Source organism: Ursus americanus, chromosome 6 (genome assembly GCF_024610735.1).
Source record: "Ursus americanus isolate L20-20 chromosome 6, mUrsAme1.1.p, whole genome shotgun sequence".
Classification (NCBI taxonomy): Eukaryota; Metazoa; Chordata; class Mammalia; order Carnivora; family Ursidae; genus Ursus; species Ursus americanus.
Window position 1 is genome coordinate 76,723,271 of NC_142132.1, and position 26,944 is coordinate 76,750,214.

Below are 26,944 nucleotides of genomic sequence, written 5' to 3' on the forward strand. Positions count from 1 at the left end.
CTAATAATATTCTAAGCCATCTCCATGGAAATAGCCATTTTATTGTCCTTCTTTGCTCTTTAATCATAATCGGACTTTTTTTTTTCTTTCTTTTTTAAGTAGGCTCCATGCTGACCAAGGCAGGCTTGAACTCACGATGCTGAGACCGAGACCTGAGCTGACTTTTACAGAGACTCAGTGCAGGGTCTTTAAGGACTTATTCAGATCAAGTCTTTGTAGAGTAGAACAAATGACTGGGCTCATTTGAGTCACCCAAGAACCCCTGAACTTTCTTTTAACTAAATGTCATCATTTTTACAAAAATGATATATATGGATACTTTCCAGACTAGGTTAAATTTTAGGATATGCTGCCAAAGTGAGCATAGTTTGTACACATCAGAGTAAAGACTTTCTGCCCAGGAAGTTTTACATGATCGATATGCAATAATTATCTAGGAATCAAGCAATTTATCAAATGCACTAGGATACACTTCCAGAGATTACTTCTACTAACAATATCATTCATTTTTGCAGCCCTTTATAATTTACAAAGTATTTCTACAGAGTGCCATCAATTACATCACAGAAGTACCATTTTAAAGGTAAGATAAGGACAGTGAGAGGCAGTGTTAACTCCTGACCCAGATCACTTGGCTGGAAAGGGCAGAGGCAGAAACAAAACCTGAGGCTTCTACCCACGTCCAGGATCATATTTTTCATATTGATTCTCTTCCAGTGAGAAGTATCCTCACCCTTCCTATCTCGTAATTGCCTGATCTGAACTTCAGTGTATTTATTTTCCTTGTTACCTTTGGTTGGAACATGTGCATGTGAGCCCACAAATGCCCGGAACTCATGGGATACACACACAGCTCTTTTTTTCTTTTTTTTAAGATTTAGTTTATTTTTTTGACAGAGAGAGAGACAGCCAGCGAGAGAGGGAACACAAGCAGGGGGAGTGGGAGAGGAAGAAGCAGGCTCCCAGCTGAGCAGGGAGCCTGATGCAGGGCTTGATCCCAGGACCCTAGGATCACTGCCTGAGCCGAAGGCAGATGCTTAATGACTGAGCCACCCAGGTGCCCCTACACTCAGCTATCTTTATAAAGCCAGTAGGACACCAAGAAGAATATAGTGAATTCAAGTCACTTTACCATCACCGCCCAGTTTTAAGCCTGCAACTAAACTCAACTTTGGGCAAACAGGAGTTATACAAAGACTTTAATTCTAAAAATCTAAAATTTAGCAGGAAGCAGAAATAGACCAAAGAATGCTTTACCTTAAAAGACCTCTGACTTTTTCTAGTAACTATAAAAGTATTTAGACAGTTGCTCATGTAGGTTTTAGATGAATTTTGAATATTACCACCAGTTATATATATAAAATGTATATAATGTGATATATATATATATATATATATATATGTATCTATATATATATGAAATGACCCAAGGCAATCGTAATATTAATTGAATATATATACCTAAGAAAAAATGCTAACATAAATTATAAATATGAGTTTTCATATAGCACACGTTCCTCTAGGGATAAAGTCCAATAGTAATAAGGGAGTTTTATAATTTTTAAAACTGGTAAGGATCTTAAATGGTCCCCTCTTCCATCTCAGTACGATTAGTGCCAATACCAGAAACTAAAGTCTAAGCTTAGCATTAATGTGTATTTTAATCTATTGTAGAAAACCAGAAAATTAATATCTATCATCCACAGTACAAGCAATCCCGATGACTGCGTGGAGTTTGGTGTTAAAACTGGCTCGTGCAATTGCCCGAGCAAATCCCTGCAAAGGCACTGCTACCGTCTGACCTCAGGATGTACGTCTGTGTCCCTCCAAAGAGCAGAGGAAATGAAAGCAAATATATAGAAACTGTGAATATATTTAGACAGCTTTAAAATAGTAGAATTTTATCAGCTGAAACGAACTATAGTACTTCTTTAGTTGTAGATCAAATTTTTAATCTTCCTAGATTATCAAGACAAAAGCTATTATTATAATATTATTATTATTATTATTATTATTGTTATCTTTTGAGGTTACAACAAAACCAACCAAATTCTGTCCCTGAGCTATCTATGTACTGATAAATTTTTGTCAGTTTAATCCTTCAGGTGTCCTGTGTGTTATCAATACTGAATTGCTTTTCCTTAAATTAGTTCATTGGAAAAAAGAGGGCAGGATTCCAAAGATTACCATTTTTTAAAAGTAACCTAAATTTTTTTCAGCAAAAGCAAATCTCAACTAATTTCAAACCTTTGTCAAAAAGATGAAAATTTTGTTTTAAAGCACTATTAGATCATATTGAATTCTGTTATACAACAATGATAATTCATTCATAGGATACGTTCTATCTCATATCATTGATAACTTTGTAATACTCCAGCTCAATGCCAAACAACAACATATTTGCACCAGGAAATATTTCCAGCCTTACTATTTTCCGTACAATTTCACAAACAACTACTGAACACAACAATCACCATTCATCCAGAAAGTATTTTTAATGGGAGAAATAATGTGTTTGGATTCAATTATTTATATTGATTTTCAACTTACCGTTTTCCCTGGTTGAGATGAGCTTCCTCCCCAAATTATGATTTCATGTTTAAGAAGAGACATATGAAGCATACTGTGTAATCATTACCTTGAAATTTGTTTTTTTTCTTCTCAAGCAATTAGTTTCTTAGAGTGTTGAGCTTTTTAAGTTCAACAAAATATTTAATCTTATTGTTATTCAAAATCGTTTTTTTTTAAATCAAGACTAAGGCCAAAGAAAAAACTGTCACTTACTTTGCCTTAGCTTCTGCGTCCTCATAGGCTTTATTGGAAACATCATCCAGTCCTCCAATCAAATGCTTGAAAGAACTGTCGGGAAAAACACAGTCATCAGGGTGAGTCCTCTATCAAGTCATTGCAATGACAGCCTAGACAATGGTATATTGAAACAATCTAGAAGGAACTAAATAAAAATGAATTCGAACATTCAATCTAGATACATTATTAAGAAACATATCAGATAATGCTATAAACTCTGAGGGCAGTGACCTCTCCCATCTTGTTCACCTCTATAGTTCCCAGCACCTAGAACTGTATCTGACAAAAGCAGATATTCCAAGAACGGGTGGAACCAAGTCTGCGACACACAAAATGATACATCACAAAGTTAATGGGTCAATTCTACTAGGGAAATAACAACAAGACCCACCAATTACGGAATGCCTACTGTATGCACTCTCCTTTTAATGATCATGAACATATATGGCTACTAGGGAAATAACAACAAGACCCACCAATTACGGAATGCCTACTGTATGCACTCTCCTTTTAATGATCATGAGCATATATGGCTACTAGGGAAATAACAACAAGACCCACCAATTACGGAATGCCTACTGTATGCACTCTCCTTTTAATGATCATGAACATATATGGCTACTATGGAAATAACAACAAGACCCACCAATTACGGAATGCCTACTGTATGCACTCTCCTTTTAATGATCATGAGCATATATGGCTACTAGGGAAATAACAACAAGACCCACCAATTACGGAATGCCTACTGTATGCACTCTCCTTTTAACGATCATGAACATATATGGCTACTAGGGAAATAACAACAAGACCCACCAATTACGGAATGCCTACTGTATGCACTCTCCTTTTAATGATCATGAACATATATGGCTACTAGGGAAATAACAACAAGACCCACCAATTACGGAATGCCTACTGTATGCACTCTCCTTTTAATGATCATGAACATATATGGCTACTATGGAAATAACAACAAGACCCACCAATTACGGAATGCCTACTGTATGCACTCTCCTCTTAATGATCATGAACATATATGGCTACTAGGGAAATAACAAGACCCACCAATTACAGAATGCCTACTGTATGCACTCTCTTTTTTAATGATCGTGAACATATATTAATTCCAATTCTCCAACACACTGTAAAAGACAAGCATCACTATTGGCACTTAACAAAATTGTAAACTAATCTTCAAAGGCAAAATATGTATGCAGAAGATAAGAAAAGAACAGAAGACAATTATAGGAAAGTCAACTCATTTTGGAGGGATCAAGAAACTGACTTCAGCATCAACCAGGAAGAGTAAAGCAACTGTTTAAACCACTCTATTCAATATCCCGGTATGGACCTAGGACTGTGTTCAGAACTACTTTATGTAATGAAGTCTCATCTATCGGATACCTATAACATAAAGTATTATACGGTCAGCACAAAATGACTACACACAAACATGATAATCACCCTAGAAAATGACTGAACGCAACCAGACACAGTAACTCTTGTGTGCACGACATTTTGGCAACCACCGAACTAGACTGAACAGAGGAACGAAAGGAAAGTCTACATTCAAAGTGTTCACGTAATAATCAGGGCCGTTACTTACACGGTGCTTATGTGCTGTGCGCTTTACATGTAATAACAAAGACTTCAATGGGGACAGCAATCCTGTGAGTCAGTATTACCTCCACTGCACAGATGATGGTACTAAGGCACCAGAGGGTAAGAAACTGACCTCAAGTCATACAGCCAGGCGGTGTGAAGGCTGATAGGGAAGGAGGCCATCAATTCTCCCTCATACCCTTAAAACCTACACCACGGCTCCTATCCAAATCACTGTGCCTTGAGCTAACCATCAAATCCCTAGCTATGTCCAGCATGTGGATGGAGAATGGTCGAGTGCTGTAAGAAATTCGTTTTAATTTTAGATCTCTATAATCTTAATGCATGAAAATGGCTTTGTGTGCCATGTTAAACAAAATATGCCTGGTCAGGTCCTGAAAGATAGGGCATTTGTTGATGTAAAGTTAAATGTTGCTTAACCACATTAACGTGCACTATTTTTTTTGGTTTTTTGTTTTGTTTTAAATGTATGAAGAGGAACTTGACACTTGCTCGGGGGTCCAGCTGAAAGGAGGTGGGGAGCCATTATCTCAGGCCCTTGGGTAATGATCTCATCTGGGGGACAGGGTAATTGGAATGCTGAGCAAGAACACGAAGTGTTTCTCATACAAAAAGGACCAGAAGGAAGTGACGAGCAGCTAAGGAGTCAAGCACTGCAGAGGATCAAGTTTTCTAGGACACATTGTGTTAATGAACGTCGAATGAATGAAGCCTGTAGTTGGCGGATGGTCCTTCTACAACTTTCAAAAACATATAATGATAAAATAAATGATAAATAATCCCCACCGTTGAGATTCATGTTCAAATAGGATTCTTGCCATTGTTCTTTAAATGGCAAAATTCCCCACCTTCCCAGAGAACGCCTCTATCATGACTTAGAGATGGGTTTACATTGTAAAGTAAAATACAGATTTATTTTGTGGAAAAAATAATATCTGGTTGATTCTCTCTTTTCACAGATAATATCAAATTTAAGCACAGGGAGTTTAAGTTACTTGTCCAGGGTGACTCCCAATTCTGCAGTATATCCACAACCATAATCCGTATTCCCTTATGCCCATTCCCGTCCCCCACAATACTTAACCTATTTTAATCTAACCAAATCCAAAATCTTATGAAAAGGCCTTGACAGGAACCAAAGAGCATAAGTAGTGAAACCGAAGAGCAACACCCACTATAACAGCTTTTCAAGTACATTCAGATTGTGTTCTTAAATGTTTAACACTCATAGTAACTTTAGGTTCAAATAGTTAAAAAAAAAATCTTCTTCCAAGTATGTATTTGACCTAATTATGTCTTAAGCAGGATAGGATATTATTTAGATTTAGAAGGTGAGTGGATGACAAATGTGATAAGGATGAAGGCTTGTTAACTTAAGAAAATCTGTCCATCCCACTAGACTTGGTTGCAGATTACTTTTTGGAAAGACAGTTCGAAATTCCTCTTTTTTTTTTTTTTTTTTTTAATTTAAGTTCAGGGGCGCCTGGGTGGCTCAGTCATTAAGCGTCTGCCTTCAGCTCAGGCAGTGATCCCGGGGTCCTGGGATCAAGCCTGGCATCGGGCTCCCTGCTCAGCTGGGAGCCTGCTTCTTCCTCTCCCACTCCCCCTGCTTGTGTTCTCTCTCTTGCTGGCTGTCTGTGTCAAATAAATAAATAAATAAATAAATTTTTAAAAAAATTAATTTAAATTCAATTAGCCAACATAGTACATCATTAGTTTCAGATGATTCATTGGTTGCACATAACACCCAGTGCTCATCACATCACGTGCCCTCCTTAATACTCATGACCCAATTACCCCATCCCGCCCCATCCACCCCACCCTAAACAATCCTCAGCTTGTTTCCTAAGTTAAGAGTATCTCCTGGTTTTTCTCCCTCTCTGATGACTTCCCATTCAGTTTTGCCTCCCTTCCCCTATGATCCTCTGTGCTATTTCTTATATTCCACGTATGAGTGAAATCATATGATAATTGTCTTTCTCTGATTGACTTATTTTGCTCAGCATCATACCCTCCAGTTCCATCCATGTCAATGTAAATGGTAAGTATTCATCCCTTCTGAAGGCTGAGTAATATTCCATTGTAAATATGAACCACATCTTCTTTATCCATTCGTCTGTTGAAGGGCATCTCGGCTCCTTCCACAGTTTGGCTATTGTGGACATTGCTGCTATGAACCTGGGGAACAGGTGCTCCTTGGGGTCACTGCATCTGTATCTTTGGGATAAATACCTAGTGGTGCAATTGCTGGGTCACAGAGTAGTTCTATTTTTCATGTCTCGAGAAACCTCCATACTGTTTTCCAGAGTGGCTGCACCAGTTTGCATTCCCACCAACAGTGTAAGAGGGTTCCCCTTTCTCCACATCCTTGCCAACATTTGTTGTTTCCTGTCTTGTTCATTTTAGCCATTCTCACTGTGAGAGGTGGTATCTCATTGTGGTTTTGATTTGTATTTCACTGATGCCAAATGATGTGGAGCATTTTTTTATGTGTCTGTTGGCCATTTGTAGGTCCTCTTTGGAGAAATGTCTGCTCATGTCTTCTGCCCATTTCTTGACTAGATTATGTTTTTTTGGGTGTTGAGTTTGATAAGTTCTTCATAGATCTTGGATAGTAGCCCTTTATCTTATATGTCATTTGCAAATTAATTCTCCCATTCCAAAGGTTGCCTGTTAGTTTCCTTGACTATTTCCTTTGCTGTGCAGAAGCTTTTAATCTTGATGAAGTCCCAACAGTTCATTTTTGCTTTTGTTTCCCTTGCCTCTTTAGAGACGTGTCTTGAAAGAAGTTGCTGCTACCGAGGTTGAAAAGGTTGCTGCCTGTGTTCTCCTCTAGAATTTTGATGTATTCCTCTCTCATACTTGGGTCTTACATCCATTTTGAGTTTATCTTTGTGTATGGTATAAGAAAATGGTCCAGTTTCATTCTTCTACATGTGGCTGTCCAATTTTCCCAGCACCATTCATTGGAGAGATTGTCTTTTTTTCATTGGATATTCTTTCCTGCTTTGTCAAAGGTCAGTTGACCATAGAGTTGAGAGTCCATTTCTGGGTTCTCTATTCTGTTCCATTGATCTATGTGTGTATTTTTGTGCCAGTACCATATTATCTTGATGATTACAGCACTGTAATAGAGCTTGCAGTCTGGCATTGTGATGCCACCAGCTTTGGTTTTCTTTTTCAACATTTATTTGGTGTCTTTTTTGGTTTCATACAAATTTTAGGATTGCTTGTCTAGCTCTGTGAAAAATGTCGATAGTAATTTGATAGGGATTGCACTGAATATGTAGGTTGCTCTGGGTAGCATAGATATTTTAACAATACTTATTCTTCCAATCCATGAGCATGGAATATTTTTCCATTTCTTTGTGTATTCCTCAATTTCTTTCATAAGTGTTCTGTAGTTTTGAGGGTACAGATCCTTTATCTGTTTGGTTAGGCTTATTCCTACGTATCTTAAGGTTTTGGGTGCACTTGTAAATAGGATCAATTCCTTAATTCCTCTTTCTTCTGTCTCATTGTTAGTGTATAGAAATGCAACTGATTTCTGTGCATTGATCTTTATATCCTGCCACCTTGCTGGATTCCTGTATGAGTTGTAGTAATTTTGGGTGGGATCTTTTGGATTTTCCACATAAAGTATCACATCATCTGTGGAGAGTAAGAGTTTCACTTCTTCCTTGCCAATCGAATGCCTTCCAAACTTGTTCTATGAGGTCAGCATTACCTTAATCCTAAAACCAAAGACCCCACGAGAAAGGAGAACTACAGACCAATATCCCTGATGAATGTGGATGCCAAAATTCTCATCATGATGCTGGTTAATAGGATCCAACAGTACAGTAAAAGGATTAGTCACCACGACCAAGTGGGATTTATTCCTGGGCTGTAAGAATGGTTCGACATTCGCAAATCAATCAACATGGTACAACACATTAATAAAAGAAAGGACAAGAACTATATGATCCTCTCAATTGATGCAGAAAAAGCATTTGACAAAATACAGCATCTTTCTTGATTAAAACTCTTCACAGTGTAGGGATAGAGGGACCAGACCTCAGTATCATAAAAGCCATATATAAAAATCCCACAGCCAACATCATTCTCAATGGGGAAAAACTGAGAGCTTTTCCCCCAAGGTCAGGAACAAGAGAGGGAGGTCTACTCTCACCACTGTTCTTCAACAGAGAACTAGAAGTCCTAGCCTCAGCAATCAGACAACAAAAAGAAATAAAAGTTTGATTTTCCTATTCGCAAAGTATGCAAATGTAAAATCCTACATCTGGTGAAAATCTACAGAGTTTTAAAAGCAGAAACCATCTAATCATAGAAATGAGTTTAAAAGTAAGTTGAGCCTGATTGGAAAAAAAATAAAACACATTTAGACTGATTATGACCACTTTATATCCATTTTTGTTAAAGCTTGGCCATATCCAATGATAAGTATCACATTTAAAAGAATGAACAAAAGAAGTATTTCAAGTGTGACTTTTTCATATAAATTTTCATAAGTGTCCTTGATTTAAAATATGAGTTTTCGATGTGGTGCTAATGATTCAATATTTCTTAAATTTTTTTTACTACTTGATTAAAAAAATGAAGGGAATAATATGAATTTACAAAAGGCCCCTATCTTGATATGATAAGAACTTATTTTTGAAATAAATTCTAATTAAGGAAAATGCTTCTCATTTAAAATGCAATCAATTTATTATTATGGAAAAGTTATTTTTTTTAATTTTATTTGTTTAAAAAGAGAGAGTGTGTGTATGCTCATGAGCAGGGGGAGGGGCAGAGAGAGAGGGAGAGAGAGAGAGAGAGAGAGAGAGAGAGAGAATCCTAAGCAGACCTACATGGGGCTGGATCTCACAACCCTGAGATCATGACCTGAGTGGTAATCAAGAGTCAGATGCTTAACTGACTGAACCACCCAGGCGCCCCTCTTATGGAAAGTTTTTGAAAACTGAGAGGAGAAATTAAGAAATCACTCATAGTTCTCTAACCACAAAAAACGAATGGGAATATCTTTATGTATCTCTTTTCACTTTTTTTTTCTACAGAGCTTTACTGTTGTCGTTTATAGAGTTGTAATCCTCAAGCAGCTATGGTTTAATATCTTTGATTTTTAACATAATACTATAGCATAAGTATATAGTTTTATTTTTAAAATCTTCCTAAGCAATGTTTTCATGGGCAAATAATAGTTCATTACACAGACACACATGATAGAATACCTACCTACCCATCTATACACGCAGAGACCAACACACGTACACAAGCACACATACAGATGAAGGAGGGGTGGGCACCCATGTACAAAAACATTCGTATTTATACTCTCTATTACAGATTAGACATATGGAATTTCTTTTCAAAATAAAATACCCAGGACTATAATCCTGGCTTTGAAATTGGAACCATATGTCCTTTGCAAATCATCTTTATTTAGAAAGCAATCCTGGTCAAGCAACATTTTTTGAAACACAGAACAAAGGCATCCTGCTAATATTCTCCATGTCCTCAAATAGTAAAGCCAACCATTATGCTTAACTAAAAGTTGAAGAAAATGTAGCGTTTTCGAGCCGTGTTCCAAGTGGCTGTCTCTGTCTGTGCATCCCTGCACTAATCAATGAATAATTTAAGAATTTTGGTAGGTTTAATTGATGGTATTACAGAATTTATCATTCCTGGTGCAAGCATGAACTAATTAGTGCTGCATTTTTCCCTTTCGCAGATATTTTGCAGGAACATTGGCCATCTGTGTGGACCCTCATCAAAGAGGCCTTTGGAAAATTATTAGTACAGGGTATCAGATGCCTTTTAAAATATTTACTCAGGTCCCACAACATTTCTTGACTACTAAAGGGAAGATTTCCTCTGTTCTATTCAGAAAGGGATTATAATGCAATGTTTTGAAAACTTTAACAACTGATGAGCAGAAATCATAAAATACTATTTATCAGTTATAACAAATATGGGAGACCAGAGGCCAAACATTGACTTCTGTTTATAAACAAACTCACGATTCATGCGTGAGTTATAGTTCAGCACTATAAAATAAAAAAGCCAATTTCACATATATGCTAGACATAATTCTGGAATAAATGAAGACGACTTTAATGAGCAAAAGACGGTCATTCAATGTATTTCAACAGCAAAACTTACTGCAGGCTGAGGCAGTTATTAGGCAGCTTTCCTGTTTCTTGGGATGTGAAATCCAGTTTTAACAGGTCTTGAGAGTGTTTAGAGGGGGTGGACGAAATGTTATTAGCTGAGCACACAGGGATAGAGAGGGAGCAAAGGGAAAATCCCGTTTATGCTTAATGCTGGTAGTTCGTACATGCTTGCAAGGGAGAAGTGAAAAGAAAGAGGACAGGAAAAAGGGATGAAGGAAGAAGAAAAGTCTGGATCTAGGAAAGGAGGAAGAAATGGAGACAGGAAAGAAGAGAGGGAGGGAGGGAGAAATGCTACTTTCACATCAAGAGCTGTATTCACAGAAATTTTCCTTCAAAGTATCAGTTAAAAGGGTATGTTTCCTATTCCAGGAAATTTGTCTGTTTTAGAACATTACGGTGACAGTAACTCAGTGGGTAATAATTTCAGTTATTAAGATGCTTTCATTATTAAGCCAAAACATCCTTTTGAAGGGAGCTGATTACTCAGTGGTATGTCTAAAAAGTGTGTAATTTTGTTCTTCGGTTGTGATATGATGAGACTTCATTGAGAGAGAAACGGGCTATTATATTATGAGAAAAGCAGTCCAAATGCCAGAGATGAGCTTTATCATGTTGCTACAAAGGGACAGCATTTACATTTCACTTTACAGTTTACAAAGCACTTTCTATATTAATGAATTCTGTATGTATCAAATAATACATATTAATTGATTTAGTCCTCATGATCTTTTCTCCTTTATTCCATTAAATTGTTTAGGGATCTTATATAAAAGCACTTAGAACAGATTTTTTTTTTCCAAATTGAAAATAGGGTGGAAGGAAATCTCAAAACTTTTTTTGACAGTTTTTTTTCCATTATATCTTTAAATAAGATGGTATTCTGTTTTGAAGGGTTAAAGATTGCAAGTCAAAATGGGCCAAAAGTAGTATCTTAAACCAGAAACTACTGCAAATACTTCAACAGAGGTAAGCAAAATGTTTGCCAAACATTATCTAAACTCTTGACAAAGCTCTCCAAATTTGACACGCATACATGATTATACCCATTAGACTCTCTTAACCTGAATCTTGGCTAAGTCCTTAAAAATATATTTATTAAAAGAAAATACAAAATTAGTGTTTCAAATTAGTTGGGACATTTGTTACTTAGCTAAATCCCAGATATTAGAGGCATCCTTCAGTACTTTGGTACATTTATTGAGAAAAATCTGTTAATTCACTCTGTGGCTTCAAATAAAGGCTCTTTGTTACTATTGTTTGTTTTATTTATAATGACTACAGTCAGAATTATAGTGGTTTATCTTATCAAGTACCATATGAATATATGTTTCATTACAGGGAAAAGGAACCCCAAGTACAATAAAACCAACCAACATTCATATCCTTCCAAATATCCACCCACCCACCCACCCTTCATCTATTCAGACACATGTGTTTGTGGAATGTCTATTATCTATAAGGAATGACTCAAACTACTGTGGATTATGCAAAAAAGAGTAAGATACACCCTTAAGAAATTTACAGCTTTATATTAGAGGTAAGAAACAATTGTAATGCAAGGTGGCAGGGGAAAAGTGGTTGAATACTATCAGAAGGAAGGCTCCGGGCGCCTGAAGGCAAAGTCAGTTGAGCGCCAGACTCTTGGTTTCAGCTCAGGTCCTGATCTCAGGGTTGTGAGATGGAGCCCAGCTTTGAGCTCCATGCTTAGCACAAAGTCTTCTTGAGTTTCTCTCTTCCTCTCCCTCTGCTCCTAAACCCCTGCTCGTGCCCTCTCTCTCCCTCAAATAAATAAGTCTTTAAAAAAAAAGCAGGCTATAATACCTATTTAAAAATTGCATAGGATAGTAATTTCAGAGAAAGCAGTTCCACTTTTACGAGCAGTTTCCTTATCAGTATTTTTTTTATTCCACACATGTTTATATTTGCAGGAGAAAATTACTCACACCAAAGTGTTACACATTTGTCTCTGTCTTTCCTTTGTAACAATAATCCCTTATCTATCATGGGGATTATTAAGGAAACTGATTACAAATAATACACATTGAATTTAAGGCATTTCCTGATCATAATTATATGCTTTAAAAGAATCAAAGGTGAAAATAATGATCCAGGCGCCAAAAGAAATCAAAAGTTACCAAATAAATCTAAAGGTAAGAAGTCATTTCAGGAACTCCCCCGATTCATTTACTATGATTTTGGAGAAATAAAAATCCGGTAGTATTAACCACATTTTCGGGTCTCGTATGTCTGTACAGTTAGTCTTCTCTGGGGCAGAGTCTGGTTGAGCTCACTAGGCTCTTCTCTATTAGTCAACTGACACAGACTAACTTGGAATTTTAAGATTTACCTTTTTCTTTTTTTCTTTTCTGATCCCAACAGTAAGATGTTGAAATTTTGAAAGGCACTAAAATTCTCCAAGGAATATAAGATTACTTGTAATCTACAGCCCTGAGCTAAGCATTCATATTTTGGCACATATTCTTCCAGACACTTTAAATTCTATTTCAGAGATGGAACTGTATTGTTTTAGCACTTACTTGACCTTGGGGTGTGTCTTGTTTATACAATAACCAATTTAGTGGTTAAATGAAAACAAACAGCAACACAACAGTGTAGGACACCCTTGATTATGCAGAAACTGTATGAAATAATTTTTCAATCTCATTTATTTGCTTATTTAATAATTTTACCACTGAAACATTTGCAGTAATTTCTGGCTTAAGGTTTTATTTTTTACTCTTTTGGACTTTTAATCTTTAACTGTTAAGAATATGTTCCACCTTAATAAAGAACGTAATAAAAGAAAAACTGTGTTTTAAGAGATGCATTTTGAGATATGTCTCCCCAAACCATTGTGAGTTTGTAAACATTCTATCTTCACTAGTTGTATATATACAAGATTCCTCTATGTATTTTATCCTTATCTAAGCATGATTGAATTCAGGAATCTTTTGTAGACCAGCACTTCTCAAAGTGTGCTTGCTAAACGCTTACTGTGAAGAGATTAGTAGAGAAGTTCGGAAAATTTTTCTAAATTTAGAAAATTTTATAGCAATTTGACATTACTGAGACATCCAAGGGAAAGATCAGTGGATTCACATTTTTTGAACTGGGCAGAGACCTGTTTAATTGATGCCAAATTTATGAGGTGAGAAATATTTGGTACGAATGACATACAAGTGATACAGAGAAGGGTAATGTTAAATGCGTAATATTTAAAGAGTAGTTTGCTAATTGTAGCCCCAAATATACAAATTCCACAATTTATTTCATTCATTGAAAGATAATTTAAATTTAACCCTAACTGGTTTAGGATAAATGGACAGAACTGAGTATTAATGAGGGATTAGTGAAAACAGAACATCACCTATTCCATTTTAGGGAAAAAATAAAAACGAATATCCTGAGTACGTTGTAATTGTCTCAAAAACAACTTCTTCCATTTCCAGCAAGATATCTCTTTGAGACTGGTTTCTCTACTCTGAGTGTATTAAACAAAACACAAAACAGTTTGGATACACATCACTGCCTGCAAATGGTGTTTCCATCAATCCAATCTAGATTAGAAAAGTTAACAAGGAGGAAACAGGAACACGTGGCACATTAAAGATAAATACTGACACACACTCTGTTCCTTAAAAGTATCCCCGTTGCAGTCAGAGCAGAGAACTGCTATGTCACTGACCAATTTTGGTTTTGTTACAACTGCACATAACTATAATAACCATTCTCCACCTTATTGCTTACACGCATACTTTCAGTGACAATGGGATCAACTTTTGTAATTCTCTTCCTTTTACCCAGCGTTATGTTTGCTCTGATATTTTTATTGAAACATAATTTTATGTATGTTCGATCTAATAGTTTTTAAAAGTGGGCATTTTGTCTTTTTCCATTTTATTTTTCTAGTCATCCGCTGATATATGATCTTAGGAAAGCATCTGTCTGGGATAGATGGGAAATTCAAATGAAACTGATCCTGAACATAGATCCTTGGAGAAGCACTGTCTTAGATCCCTCGCACCCTCTCTTATATACCCCTTTCTGATACCCTGCGAGTGTTTTTTTTTAGAGGACTTAGTAGATTTTTGGTCAGTCTTCTTCACTAGGTACTGAGCTCTTTGATGTTCAGGTTTTTTGTTTTTTTTTTAAACCATGTATACCTTGTACTAGTGAAGCACCTATACAGAATATCCTCAATAAATGTATATTGAAGAAATCAACGAACTAGTTGTTTTATCAATTTCTGTAACAGTTAGAGGGATCCCTAGTCCTGGAATTTAATCATCTTATAAGTAATGAATTTTTTTCCCTGAAATAGAGAAATACATTAAATCCTATATATTTTCAGAGGGAAGTTAGAATGAACGTATTATTAAAGAATTTATAGCCACAAATAATAAATATTAATATCCTAACACAACTGTAACATAAAATATTTATAAAAAGCACAGGTGCATAAATAATAGAATGCATGGCAGCATACCAGGGAGAAAACACTGACTATGCCAGTTCCATCATCCTATAATTGATTAAGAACTCTATCCTACATGGGAGTGAAGAAAGTCAAACAAACACATACTCCGGGCACCTGCTGGGTTACTCCAGCAAGTGTGGAAAGCGGTCTGGGAAATGAAAATGTACTTCCCTGGCTAATGAAGCCTTCTCTCCCACAGGCCCAGAGACCCTACTTGACTGTCACATCTCAGATGGTGTCACTAATGTGGGAGAGCATCTGTTAGCCTCTGCATGGTAAGGTTTTCCAGAAGAGAAAACCTTACTCTTTCCAGGACTTACTCTAGAGATCAGGGGTCAGCAAACTTATGCCTGTAGACCAGATCTGGCCCACTGCCTGTCTTGTAAATAAAGTTTTATTGAAACACAGACACACTCATTCCTTCATATATGGTCCTCTGTGGCTGCTTTTACCTATAACAGCAGGGTTGACTAGTTGTAATGGACAGAGTATGGCCTGTGTAGCTGAAAACATTTGCTAGTGCCCCTTTACAGCAAAAGTCTGCATACCCCTGTTCTAGATCACCCTTTTTCCCTCGCCCAACCACCCCACATAAAATCCAGTGCTAAATCCTATAATTCTACCTTCAATAGTCTGATTCTCTATTTCCCTTTGGTTCCGGCCACCATTCTCTCTCTTGAGAATTACTATAATTGCCCCTTTCCTTACATACTAGGCAGGGTCATCTTTTAAACACATAATTTAATCATCTTATATGTAATGATCAGGTCTCTCCTCTCTGACCTCTCTGCCTGATCTCTCCTACTATACTCCCTTTGACCTCAGAATATGTTGAGCTTGCCTCTACCCCAGGGCCTTTGTCTTCTGCCTGGATCATCCTTTCTCTAGATTTTGTGTGGCTTTTTCTTTTCTTCTTTTCTTTCCTTTAAATATTTTATTTATTTATTTTAGAGAGAGAGAGGGAGAGAGAGAGTGTGTGAGAAGGGGGAGGAGCAAAGGGAGAGAGAGATAATCTCCAGCAGACTCTGCAGTGAGTGCAGAGCCTGTCCCAGGACTCGATCTCACAACCCTGAGGTCATGACCTGAGCAGAAATCAAGAGTTGGGACGCTTAACTGATTGAGTCACCCAGCTGCTCGTTGCGTGGATTTTTCTTAATGCTATTCAGATCTCAGCTCAAGTGTGTTCTCTTCAAACGGGTTTTCTCTGACCAACCAACAGAATATAAATACTCTAAACCCTCACTGCCATTACTGAGTCACTTTAACCCACTTTATTTTAGTCTCAGAGTTTATCACTTGCTAAAAATTTTGTTTCAATATCTGCTGTCTTTCTCACACTAGGATTAAGTCTCATGAGATTGAGGACCTAGTCTATCTTATTTATCAATAACTCTTGAGGAACTAGGATATTGCCTGGTATATAAGAGAAATTTGAAATAAATTAGTGAATAGATGGATGGACTCATTCATTCACTCATCCGTCCATCCATTGATCCATCCATCCATCCATCAATTCACTGTGTGTGACCAGAAGACAGGTAAAAAGTTAAGCCTTTTGAAGCAAAGTTTCATTTAAAATTCACGGTTTATTTGTTGAGAGCCTTGTATCTGTATGCCTCTTTGCATATCCACCTATATGAATAATGCGTTTTTAGGACAAAGGTTTAGTTAAAATGAACTCCTTATTTCAATTTTGGTTCCTGATGAAGATATATATTAGTATAAATATGAGTGAGGAGGTCTGAAACATTTAGCAATTTATCATTGAATTACATCTAGGACATTAAATGAGGGTAATTATTTTAGACTTTAATGGAATTTATGTCGATGAATCCCTATCGCAATTAATGTGAGAAAAAAAAAAGACTGAAAATGTAGCGCAAATTTCATTGTCAATTAAAAACAGGAGAAATTAGAATCAAATCTCATGTGATAGTTTAGCCTTTTAGGTTAGAGAGGAAAAAATGCTTCTAAGTATAGATTGCCCTAAAATGCCAAATTCACAGGTTTCATTTTCCTTAAAACAATCTCCCAACTATACTTAAATCAGACAGTTCATGCAATGGACAGATTTCTTGTGGCTAAGTATGTGTTAGATACTTTCCTTTCCTGACTATATCAAATACATACCAACAAAAGTGGACATCATACATTATTCTTTCTGACATTGATACTCTGGGCCAAAATATCACTGCTTTGACATGAGAGCTAATGATGATTTCTCGTACATATTTGATAATTTCACTAAAATAATCCATTTTCCCCAGTGAAAATGAAATATGAATAACCAAGTAATTTAACTTTAATGCTGTAGATTCTCAATTCTAAGACCATTTTGATCTCCATTTTCTCAATAAGGATATGCAAACAAATGTTCATTTCTTTTCTAGATTTTCCTATTCTCAAAGTAGAATCTATGGCAATAGTAGGTATTTTATCTATTAAATATTTTCAAACTTATCCCCTTAGAAATTATTTACAATTTATAAATTCACATAATTGACAAAAATTATCAAAATTGTCTAAAACTAAATAAGCCATATTAAAAACATTAAAAATCCATAGCTGATATATTTTAGTTTATGTAGATATATCAATTATGGCAGAATACCAGTTAAAACAATTTGCTCTTTTGTAATGAACTATTTAAAAACTTCCTCTAAAAAACTTAGGAAAATGACCTGGGAACATAAAATACTATGAAAGTCATTAAGCTGTTTTTAAGCAAATCGAAAATGAAATGCTAATATGGCACAATAAATCTATCTCAAAATATCTTTACAGTATGCTAATGTTATTTTGCCTTGAAAGTTTTTAAAACAAAGACAGCATTAGCCCCTAGCTCCACATTTTTACAAAAATGAGTGTGTCAGTAGACTTTTTATTTCTGCTCTCATTACAGGACTGGGAAGAGAATGAACACTTAACAAGAAAATATTCATTTAGGAGCTAAGAGATAAATATATCCTTTGATGTCACTAATTAATGCTTATAGAATCTAGTAATAACAAAGACATTAAGCAAAACATGAAAACAATAACTAGCATGCGTTATGAGGTGTACAAACTAATTCATAGGAGCTTCCCTCTTTAACAGATAGAGCAACTGAGGCTAAGACAAGTAAGTAATTTACCCAAGGTCGCAGGGCCAGTAAGTGTCAATGTTGGGGTTTGTATGGAAGCAACGTGACTCTAACACTCATAATCCCAACCATTACTCACACCGTTTTTCTCTCTCAACACAGAAAGCTGAAGCCAGCTGGTTGTTTGCTGGGGCTGGGATTTGGTAACACATATCTGCTATTTCTCACATCCTTCCTTCATGGTTAATCCAATTCTTTAAAAGAAATATTTATTTTTTAAATACTTATTTTACTTATTTGAGTGAGCGAGCGAGCGAGAGAACAAGCAAAAGGGACAGGGTTAGAGGGAGAAACGCAAGCAGACTCCATGCCGAGCATGGAGCCTGTTGGGGGGCTCCTTCTCACGACTCTGAGATCATGACCTGAGCCAAAAGCAGGAGTTGGAAGCTTAACTGACTGTGCCACCCAGGAGCCCCAGAAAATTTTTTTATTTTAACAGATCATCTTATTTCTCCTACTGCATGTTATCTATAGCAGTTCCAATCATGAAGGAGAGGAGTCTGCTAGGGCTGCCATAACACACTACTACAGACGGTGGCTTAAGCAACAGGAGTCCACTGTTTCACAGTTTTGTGGGATGGGGGTCCAAGATCGAGGTGCCAGCAGGGGTGGTTTCTGGTGAATCCTTTCTTCCTGACCTACAGATGGGCACTTCTCACCATGTCCTCAGGGGCCTTCCCTGTGTGTGTGCACCCTGCTGACCCTCTGCCTCTTACCATGGGGACACCAGTCCTCTGAGATGAGGGTCCCACCCTCTGACCTCATTCAACCTCCAGTATCTAGTAAAGGCCCCCTTTCCAAATGCAGTCACACTGGGGGTGAAGATCTGGGGAAGACAATTCAGTTCATGAACTATTAAGGGCAATTTAGAACATACATCTTCTTATGTGTCTGGGCTATTTAAGAATAGTTCTAGGGACGCCTGGGTAGCGCAGTCGTTAAGCGTCTGCCTTCGGCTCAGGGCGTGATCCCGGCGTTCCGGGATTGAGTCCCACATCGGGCTCCTCCGCTGGGAGCCTGCTTCTTCCTCTCCCACTCCCCTGCTGTGTTCCCTCTCTCACTGGCTGTCTCTCTGTCACATGAATAAATAAAAAATCTTAAAAAAAAAAGAATAGTTCTATTTGTAATTTTTCAGAGGTTCATAAAAAGGTATTTTCTTGGTTTCCATTTCTTTCTCTGGACCTGAAGTATGGTGACATTATCTTCATATTTCTCTCCCAGCATCTTCCTAAAGCAACCCTACCTTTGATTACCCCTGACTACAAACTCTCATCTCTCTCCTCCAGACTCTGGCTCCACCAATCAACATTTCTTACCACTTCACTGTCCCCCTTGAGAGTTTTCTTCCCTTCAGCCTATAAACAGGACGGCCTCCCCAATCCTAACACACAGCACTAACCTTTGTGACCAATTGGCTAGTTCGAACGAACTGCTTTTCCTGCCTCTCAGTGCCATTTTTCATGGAGTTCTCAACCTATGTCCATCTGGCATTCTGGTCCCATTCTTCTTTCATTCTTATTACAGCTCTCTCCTCAAGGCCATCACTAATCTTCTAATTAGAATCCAGTGGTCTCCCTCCAGTCCCAAGCTCGGTCACCTACCTGAGATCCATGACCCTGCTGACCAGCTGCTTTGGGCATAGCCATGAAGTAGGAACCATGACAACATACCAAACTGCTCTGTGCCTTTCTCTGATGTTTCATTCTGGACCCTTCTCCTCCTCCTCCTCCATGCCACATCTCAGCACACACCACACACACTTCTCCCTCCGCCATCCCTTACGGGCAAGCAGTCACCTGACCTGTGTCCTCTGCCCTCTCTTCCTGTGCAATGGATTGGCTTATTTTTCTGAAATAGTTACTGCTTACAGGTTCAGTCTTGTTTTCCTGCTGTATTATCTCACAGAAACCTCACCACGACTCTATGAGGGAAGCACCATGATCCCTACTTTATAGAAGGTTTACAGCAGGTTTTCTCAGGCTCAGGACTTCTGACATGTGGGATTAGATCATTCTCCACTGTAGGGCATGTCCCGTGCACCACAGGACACTTAGCAGCACCCCTCACCTCTGTCCACTGGATCCCCCCTGAAAGCCCACCCGTGACAATTAACAGATGTCTCCAGACATCATCAGGGTCTCCTGGTTGGGAGTGAGAGACAAAGGATAAAGCTTAAGGGGTTAGGTAACCTGCCTGAGACCACAGAGCTAGAAGCAGTCCATCTGGCATATGATAGTGTGATTGGCGCTGGACCCTAGCTCTTACACAATACTCTCATTACACTCTCCCTAAGCCCTCCTGGAAAATATCCTTTACTCTGAAGACTTCAGCTGGCATCTCCATGCCAGTTAGGATCCCAGGCTGATGGCTGCCAAATCTGCATCTCTATCCTTAAATGCTCCAGATCCACACTGAGACACATCCCTGTGCTCCGTGTCACCTGCCTCTCTCACCAGCACCTCAAGCTCGACTCAGTTATCACTGCATGAGCCCCCTTCCATCAAGACTCACTGCTATCTAAACTGCTTCCCTTAATGCAGTTATCTTTCCACCAGCAATGCAGGCCACACATCCTGGTGTTGTGTGTGACTCTTCACTTTTACCCAAGCTCATCGAGTCTATCCTTGTGACCTCTCCTAACTTTGTTCCTCCTTGTCATCTCTACTGTCGCTGCCTCATTTGGGTGATCGACACTCTGCCTTATCTAGGAAGCACCAGTTGGTTTCTCTGCCTCAGTTTCTCCCACTCTACTCTTTCAAAAAGATCCCATTGATGGAATCTAGCTTGCCAATGGACCCTTGACTTGTCGGCATAAAAGCAGCAGCATAAAAAGGGTGTAAGAGACAGATCTGCTGTGTGGCTCTGAGAAAGTCACTGAACCCACTGTGATCCTCAGTTTCCTTTTCTGGACTTTATGTCCTCTTTCCCCATAGGGATGTTGTGAGGCTGGACTGAGATGAAATAGTAAAACAAAGGCATCATATTGAGATGGTCAGAAATTCATGTATTAACTTCTCTGGATTCTTGTCCTTCTTCCCCACCGATGACCACAACCTGTATCATCTCTGAATGGGGGCCTTCTCATGTCATAATTTTTGGCTTCTATTTTAACTGGTCAGTTGGATGATTTCTAATTTTCCCTGTCTACTCTTCCTTTCCAGGTAGCTTGTTAGCCTTTACTATTTACTCCTGACCTTTCAGAAAAAGGTTATTTGAGTCCTCCTCTGCTCTCACGATCTTCCAAAGCCTTTTAAATGTGTTTATTCTTCTCCAGGATGAAAAAGTAGTTGCAAAAATGAAAAAAAAAAAATAACTAGGCTCCATGTATCAATTACAGGAGAAGAATAAATATCAAACCGACTCTTGGATGCTGACATATTTCATGCCCCGGGCTGATTTGCCCCATCATGTCATTTAAGACTATTTAACCAAAATGTCAAGCTGGTCAGAGTCAGCGCAACAGATGTTCTCACACATTGCCACTGGGGAGTGAGCTGGAGAACGGTTCTACACAGCAATGTCCAAACATGCATACCCTCTGAGCCAGCAATTCCACCACTGAGGAGCTCAAGGAAATACATTCTAAGAGGGACAGAGGTGTATGCAATGAATTCTTCACAAAAATTACAAACTGAAATGAGCTTACATGGTCAAGCACATTTTAGAAACTAAGGAGAGAGAGAAACTCGAATCGTGCTCACGAGATGTTTTAATTAACCTGGTAAATTGCGAACGGTCTATGCGGTAAGCGCTTTGAAAGCAGAACCAGGTTCATACACTATTTCTTGACTTAAAAGCTGTGTGCTTTGCAACATGACACTCCGGCTGTCTGGAGCCAAGTTTACCTTTATAACAGAGAAGGAAAGGCATCCTTTGTATGTTTTCTCTGAGAGAAATTATGTGTATATGTATCTATCATCAACCTCTCAGTCTCAACCAGCTTTGTGATTGGCCCCTATGTAAATAATGGACAACGTAAGTTTGTCTATCTACATACCTATCTCTAGGTGTGTATTTATGTATCCCATCCCTGTATGTGGACAAAGTGGAAAACAGACTTAGGCAGTGTGATCTCACTCAGGAAATAAACTAAAAAAATAACAGTAGTGACCTTTGAATGGCAGGGTTATAGCTACAGTTTCCTGTGCTTTCCAATTTTCTCAACGTGCAGTTATGATGCTTATCACCCGACACCGACTCTCTAAAAATGCACAAACAAAACAAAACAAACAAGAGGAGAGAAAATAATGCAACATAAATAAATAAAAGCTCTCCCTCAGTGAGAGTTCAGGTCTCCCACCTAGATGACAATATACTACACGTCCAGTTTGTCAGGGAGGATGACAACAGGCTTGTCAATAACCAAATCATGATTTGCCTTCGCGAGCCTGGTTTCTGTTTTAATACTAGTTCCATTACATGACTGTGGCATGTATATGTGTATAATGTGACCATTAAAACCCCCTCCAAACTGGTGTATTCTGAAAGGCCCCTCTTTAAGCAAAGCCGAGTCGGGAATAAGAGTTCACTGTTATTGTGGCTGATGCTAATCCAATTCATGTGTCTACACTGAGCTTCAAAATGCGTACCAACTGCTAGACATATTGGAGGAAAAAAAGGGAAGTCTTAGATCTTTATGACCCAGCTGGGCCTGTAATAACCGTCTTACCAGGGAAGTGTGCCTCCCGAAGTAATAAGCAAAACCACCTAACTCTACCAAACACAAACAAAAAAAGGCAACGTGATTATTTAATGCAGAATTCCACTTCCAAACTTAATGATGACACTGTTGATTTTTAAACTGCTTGTTAAGCTTCTGTCAGATGCGGATCCTGGCATCACTCCCCTTCCTGCTTTATCTCTAGGACCCAAGCAGCATTACGATCCCCTCCTCAAATAAACACCGCACAGAAGACTTTAAAGAGAATTCCAAATATTGCCTTTTTAATTGAAGACATTAAGACTGATTTTTCAGATGTGGGAACAAAGTGTTCACAGATTTTCTTCTTCATTCATGCAAACTGGTTCCTGCAACATTGCTGAATCTCTAAATAATTAGTTTTTGAGACCTCCGAGGGGGGAGGGGAGCGCAAGCTGCAGCAGTACAGGAAGATTTTAAGCATTTATGGGGGAAAATGAATTATTTATTCATCAAGGTAAGGCGAAACAATCATTGTAATTAACAACGCCAAAGCTGTGATTATAATATTTTAAAACTGATTAACTGTGAACTCCAACATCAATTTCCATTCATCATCTGATTGTCAGGAAACGATCTCACTTCTAACCTCTGATGCACTTCTCCGTCTGAACACCACCACTTGGGCAGGTGGAACCCATCACACCCACAACTGCGTTGACCAATTGCTTCACCTCAGCCCGCTGTAGCTCCCATACTCGCCATCTGTGAGAGACATCCCCCATGCCTCCCAAGATCGAGGCACTTCTCTATCTCTGCATTGAATTATTCCCCCAAATCTGTCTTGGGGTGGCGTGGAGACTCTCAGACTCCGGTGAACAATCCCTGGGGTGGGTACAGCAATCTCCTAGCAGCCTCCCTGCCTGAGTTCCATCCCACTGGAATCAACCTTCCATTCCCCTCCTTCAAAACCAAACACAGGGAGCAGTAGCACCAGCCTCCCATGGGTTCCTCACTGCCCAGGGGACAGAATCCCTGTTCTTTTTGTTTGAGATAGCAGATTTCTTCATCATCTGTCCTCATGTCTTCTCTGCCCACACTCCACCCGTCCAACTGACCGTTCAGGTCTTTAACTCCGAGATCCTCTGCTCCTGCCATGTTCCACTTACTGCTGTACAACTGTCTTTCCGAATCTCTTGTCTTTGTGCAAACCACTGCCGTGTCCTTCCACTTGGGGTGATGCCGCCCCCACAGGGAACACTGGGCGATGTCTAGAGACACTTCTGCTTGTCCTGCTGATGGGTGTTGGGGAGTGTTACTACCACCTGGTGGGTAGGAGTCAGGAGGCTGATAAACATCCTATAACGCACAGGACCACACCCCATAAAAACCATCTCTCTGACCCCAAATCTCTGTAGTGCCAAGTTTCAGGACCCCTGTTCCGTAGCAAGGTCTGGTTCCCAGTCCCAGCAGGGCAGGGGGCTGCAGAGGGGAAAGGGAGGGTCCGCAGGGTTGAGGGGTGTCTTCCTTGAGTGCTCTCTGTCAGGCCCAGGGCTAGTGACTACTTACATCTACTATCTCTGTATTCTCTATAGCTCTTTTCCTTTCTTGCTAGCTTGTTACTTCAATCCCCTGTTACAGTTACTAATTCCTTATAACAAACTTCTCTTGTTTAGACTCCTGTGTGCTGCTTCTCTCCTGCTTGGACCCTGATCCATACAGCTTTGAGCATCCCTTCATTCCAACATATACTGCGTGAGGACTCAGTACACTTCCGGGCACGTGCGGGGAACCGAGGCGACAGCATGAACATCATCAGCCTGGCTTCTGTCCTCCTAAAGCTTGTGGTTCACGAGTCAACACAGACAGACAAGCGTCGTCAACATCTCACACAGCAAGGGGAGGATGGTATCGTGAAAAATGACAGGAGAGCCCAACTTATTATGGAAGGTCGGAGAAATGGTTGAGTGTAGGCTCATATACTCTTAATGAAATCAATTGACTGAAATGATCAAATTGTCATTTTAATTCAGTGATTCAACTCTCTAGCCATGATGGGGTTTAGAGGCAGGGAGGTTGGCAGACTATTTGGAACTCAAAGATTTGACACACAAATCATTTTTCTTAAAAGTAGTAGAATTCGTTTCAGATTTAATTCAATGAGATTTTTTAGAAGATTTTATTTATTTGAGAGAGAGCAAGTGCACATGCACAGGAAGCGGCGAGAGGCAGAGACAGAGGGAGGAGCAGGCTCCCCCGCTGAGCAGGGAGCCCGATGTGGGACTCCACCCCAGGACCCTGAGACCATGACTGAGCTGAAAGCAGACACTTAATTTGCTCACCCTCCATTTCTTCTTTTTCAGGTGGACTCTTATAATATCATTATACTGTTCGTTCATTTTCATGATTATGAGCTTCTTGAACCAACTATCTCTTTTTATGCATTTCTATTTTTCACAGCACTGACCCCAAGCGTCACACAGACTGGATACTATGTGTTTATTGAATTAATAAACACATGAGTTTTCTATCTCGGTAATTTAAATCATAACATGATTCAGGTGAAAAAGCACTGAACCAGTTATGAGATATTATCATTGTAATCCCATCCCTGTCACTAAAGAACTGGACAGTTGGGGCATCTGGGTGGTTCAGTTGGTTCAGCATCTGACTCTTGATTTTGGCTCAGGGCATGATCTCAGGTTCCTGGGATTGAGCCCCACATCAGGCCCCATGCTCAGTGTGGAGTCTGCTTCTCCCTCTCCTTCCCCCTGCTTGTTCTCTCTCCCTCTCTCCTTCTCGCTCTCTCAAATAAAAACTTAAAAAGTCCATATTCCCTCTGGAACTCACCATTCTCGTCTCTAAAGAATTTGGAAGAGAGGTTTTTCAAAGTTTCATTAAGTTCTAAAATTCTAAGATACAATGTTAGAAGACAAAAATGTAAATATATTAACCATCTTGATTCATTCTTCGTATTAAACAATGTGATTTGAGTGCACCTGACACTCGCGGACCCAATTTCATCACTTGTAAAAGCAAGCTGACCTGTAACAGGGGTTAGCAAACTGTGACCCTTGGGCCAAATGGTGGAGTTAAGCTTTTGGGACAGACAATAGGCCACAAAGTTGAAAATATTTATGATCTCATCCTTTATGGAAAATGTTTGTCAAGCCCCAGTCTGCGAGGTACCTCCTACTTTTCCTTCTTAAATCTCTGCTATGACTTTCCAACTAATCCACTGACTATAAGTTTTTAACAATGGTTTTCAAACAAAAAATTTAGTGCATTTTGAATAATGGCCTACCCACATGTTAATGACATTGGACTGCTTTTATTTTGAACATAGTCAAAAGGCTTCAAAGGAGTACAGTTAGAGCCTCCATGGGTTTGTGACTTCACAGATGAGAGGTGGAGGTGATCCATACAACAGGTGCGAAAATAAGCAATATAATATTTACATATTTGCCTTTAGACCTCCAGCCACTAGATGTCTGAATGGCTGACATATAGCAGAGAGCCAGTCATTTCTAGTTGGGTGGATAGAGCAAGAGACTGTGCCTTCTCAGACTTCTCCAGTGATGCTTGTGTACTGTGTCTGTGAGGACAGGAGGAAGGTCTACCATTTTAAAGCACTGGGACAGGCACACATGACAAATTGCTGTCCCCATCCCCTTCTTTCCATTACTAAAACCACAAATGGTCTCTCTATATACTTCTTTTCTAGTGGAAACGTGCTTATTTTGTAGTCAGATCGTGCTTGCTCAGGGCATGCTATAATTCAAGTCACATCATTGAACTGAACAAATATAATGTCTGTCTTCTAAACTTCTGGATTTTATCTTTCCTGTTTAATATTTTTTTTATAAAGCATACCAATCAATAACAGCTCCATAAAAAGACAAGCCCAAAAGATCACAGCTGATACAATTCTAGTAAGGCATACTTGGTTTTGTGATCAGCCTGCAAATATCCTCACTTCACCCCTAGATTTCATTCTGGAAAAGAAACCAAGATAAATCCATTTAGGCTGTAGGAAAGCCTGAGGCTGTGAAATATTTTAAGTTTATCACCCTATC

General features: G+C 38.8%; 1 protein-coding gene across 4 annotated transcripts in view; it reads right to left on the minus strand.

Moving 5' to 3' along the window:
- PRKG1 (protein kinase cGMP-dependent 1) overlaps window positions 1-26,944 on the minus strand; it is a 1,185,335-nt gene that overhangs the window by 104,442 nt on the left and 1,053,949 nt on the right. For all 4 annotated transcript variants that reach the window (XM_045802398.2, XM_045802397.2, XM_045802400.2 and 1 more), the window contains one exon: window positions 2,785-2,859. In XM_045802398.2, the coding sequence (XP_045658354.1) occupies window positions 2,785-2,859 (75 nt within the window). The remainder of the gene's footprint in view (window positions 1-2,784; window positions 2,860-26,944) is intronic.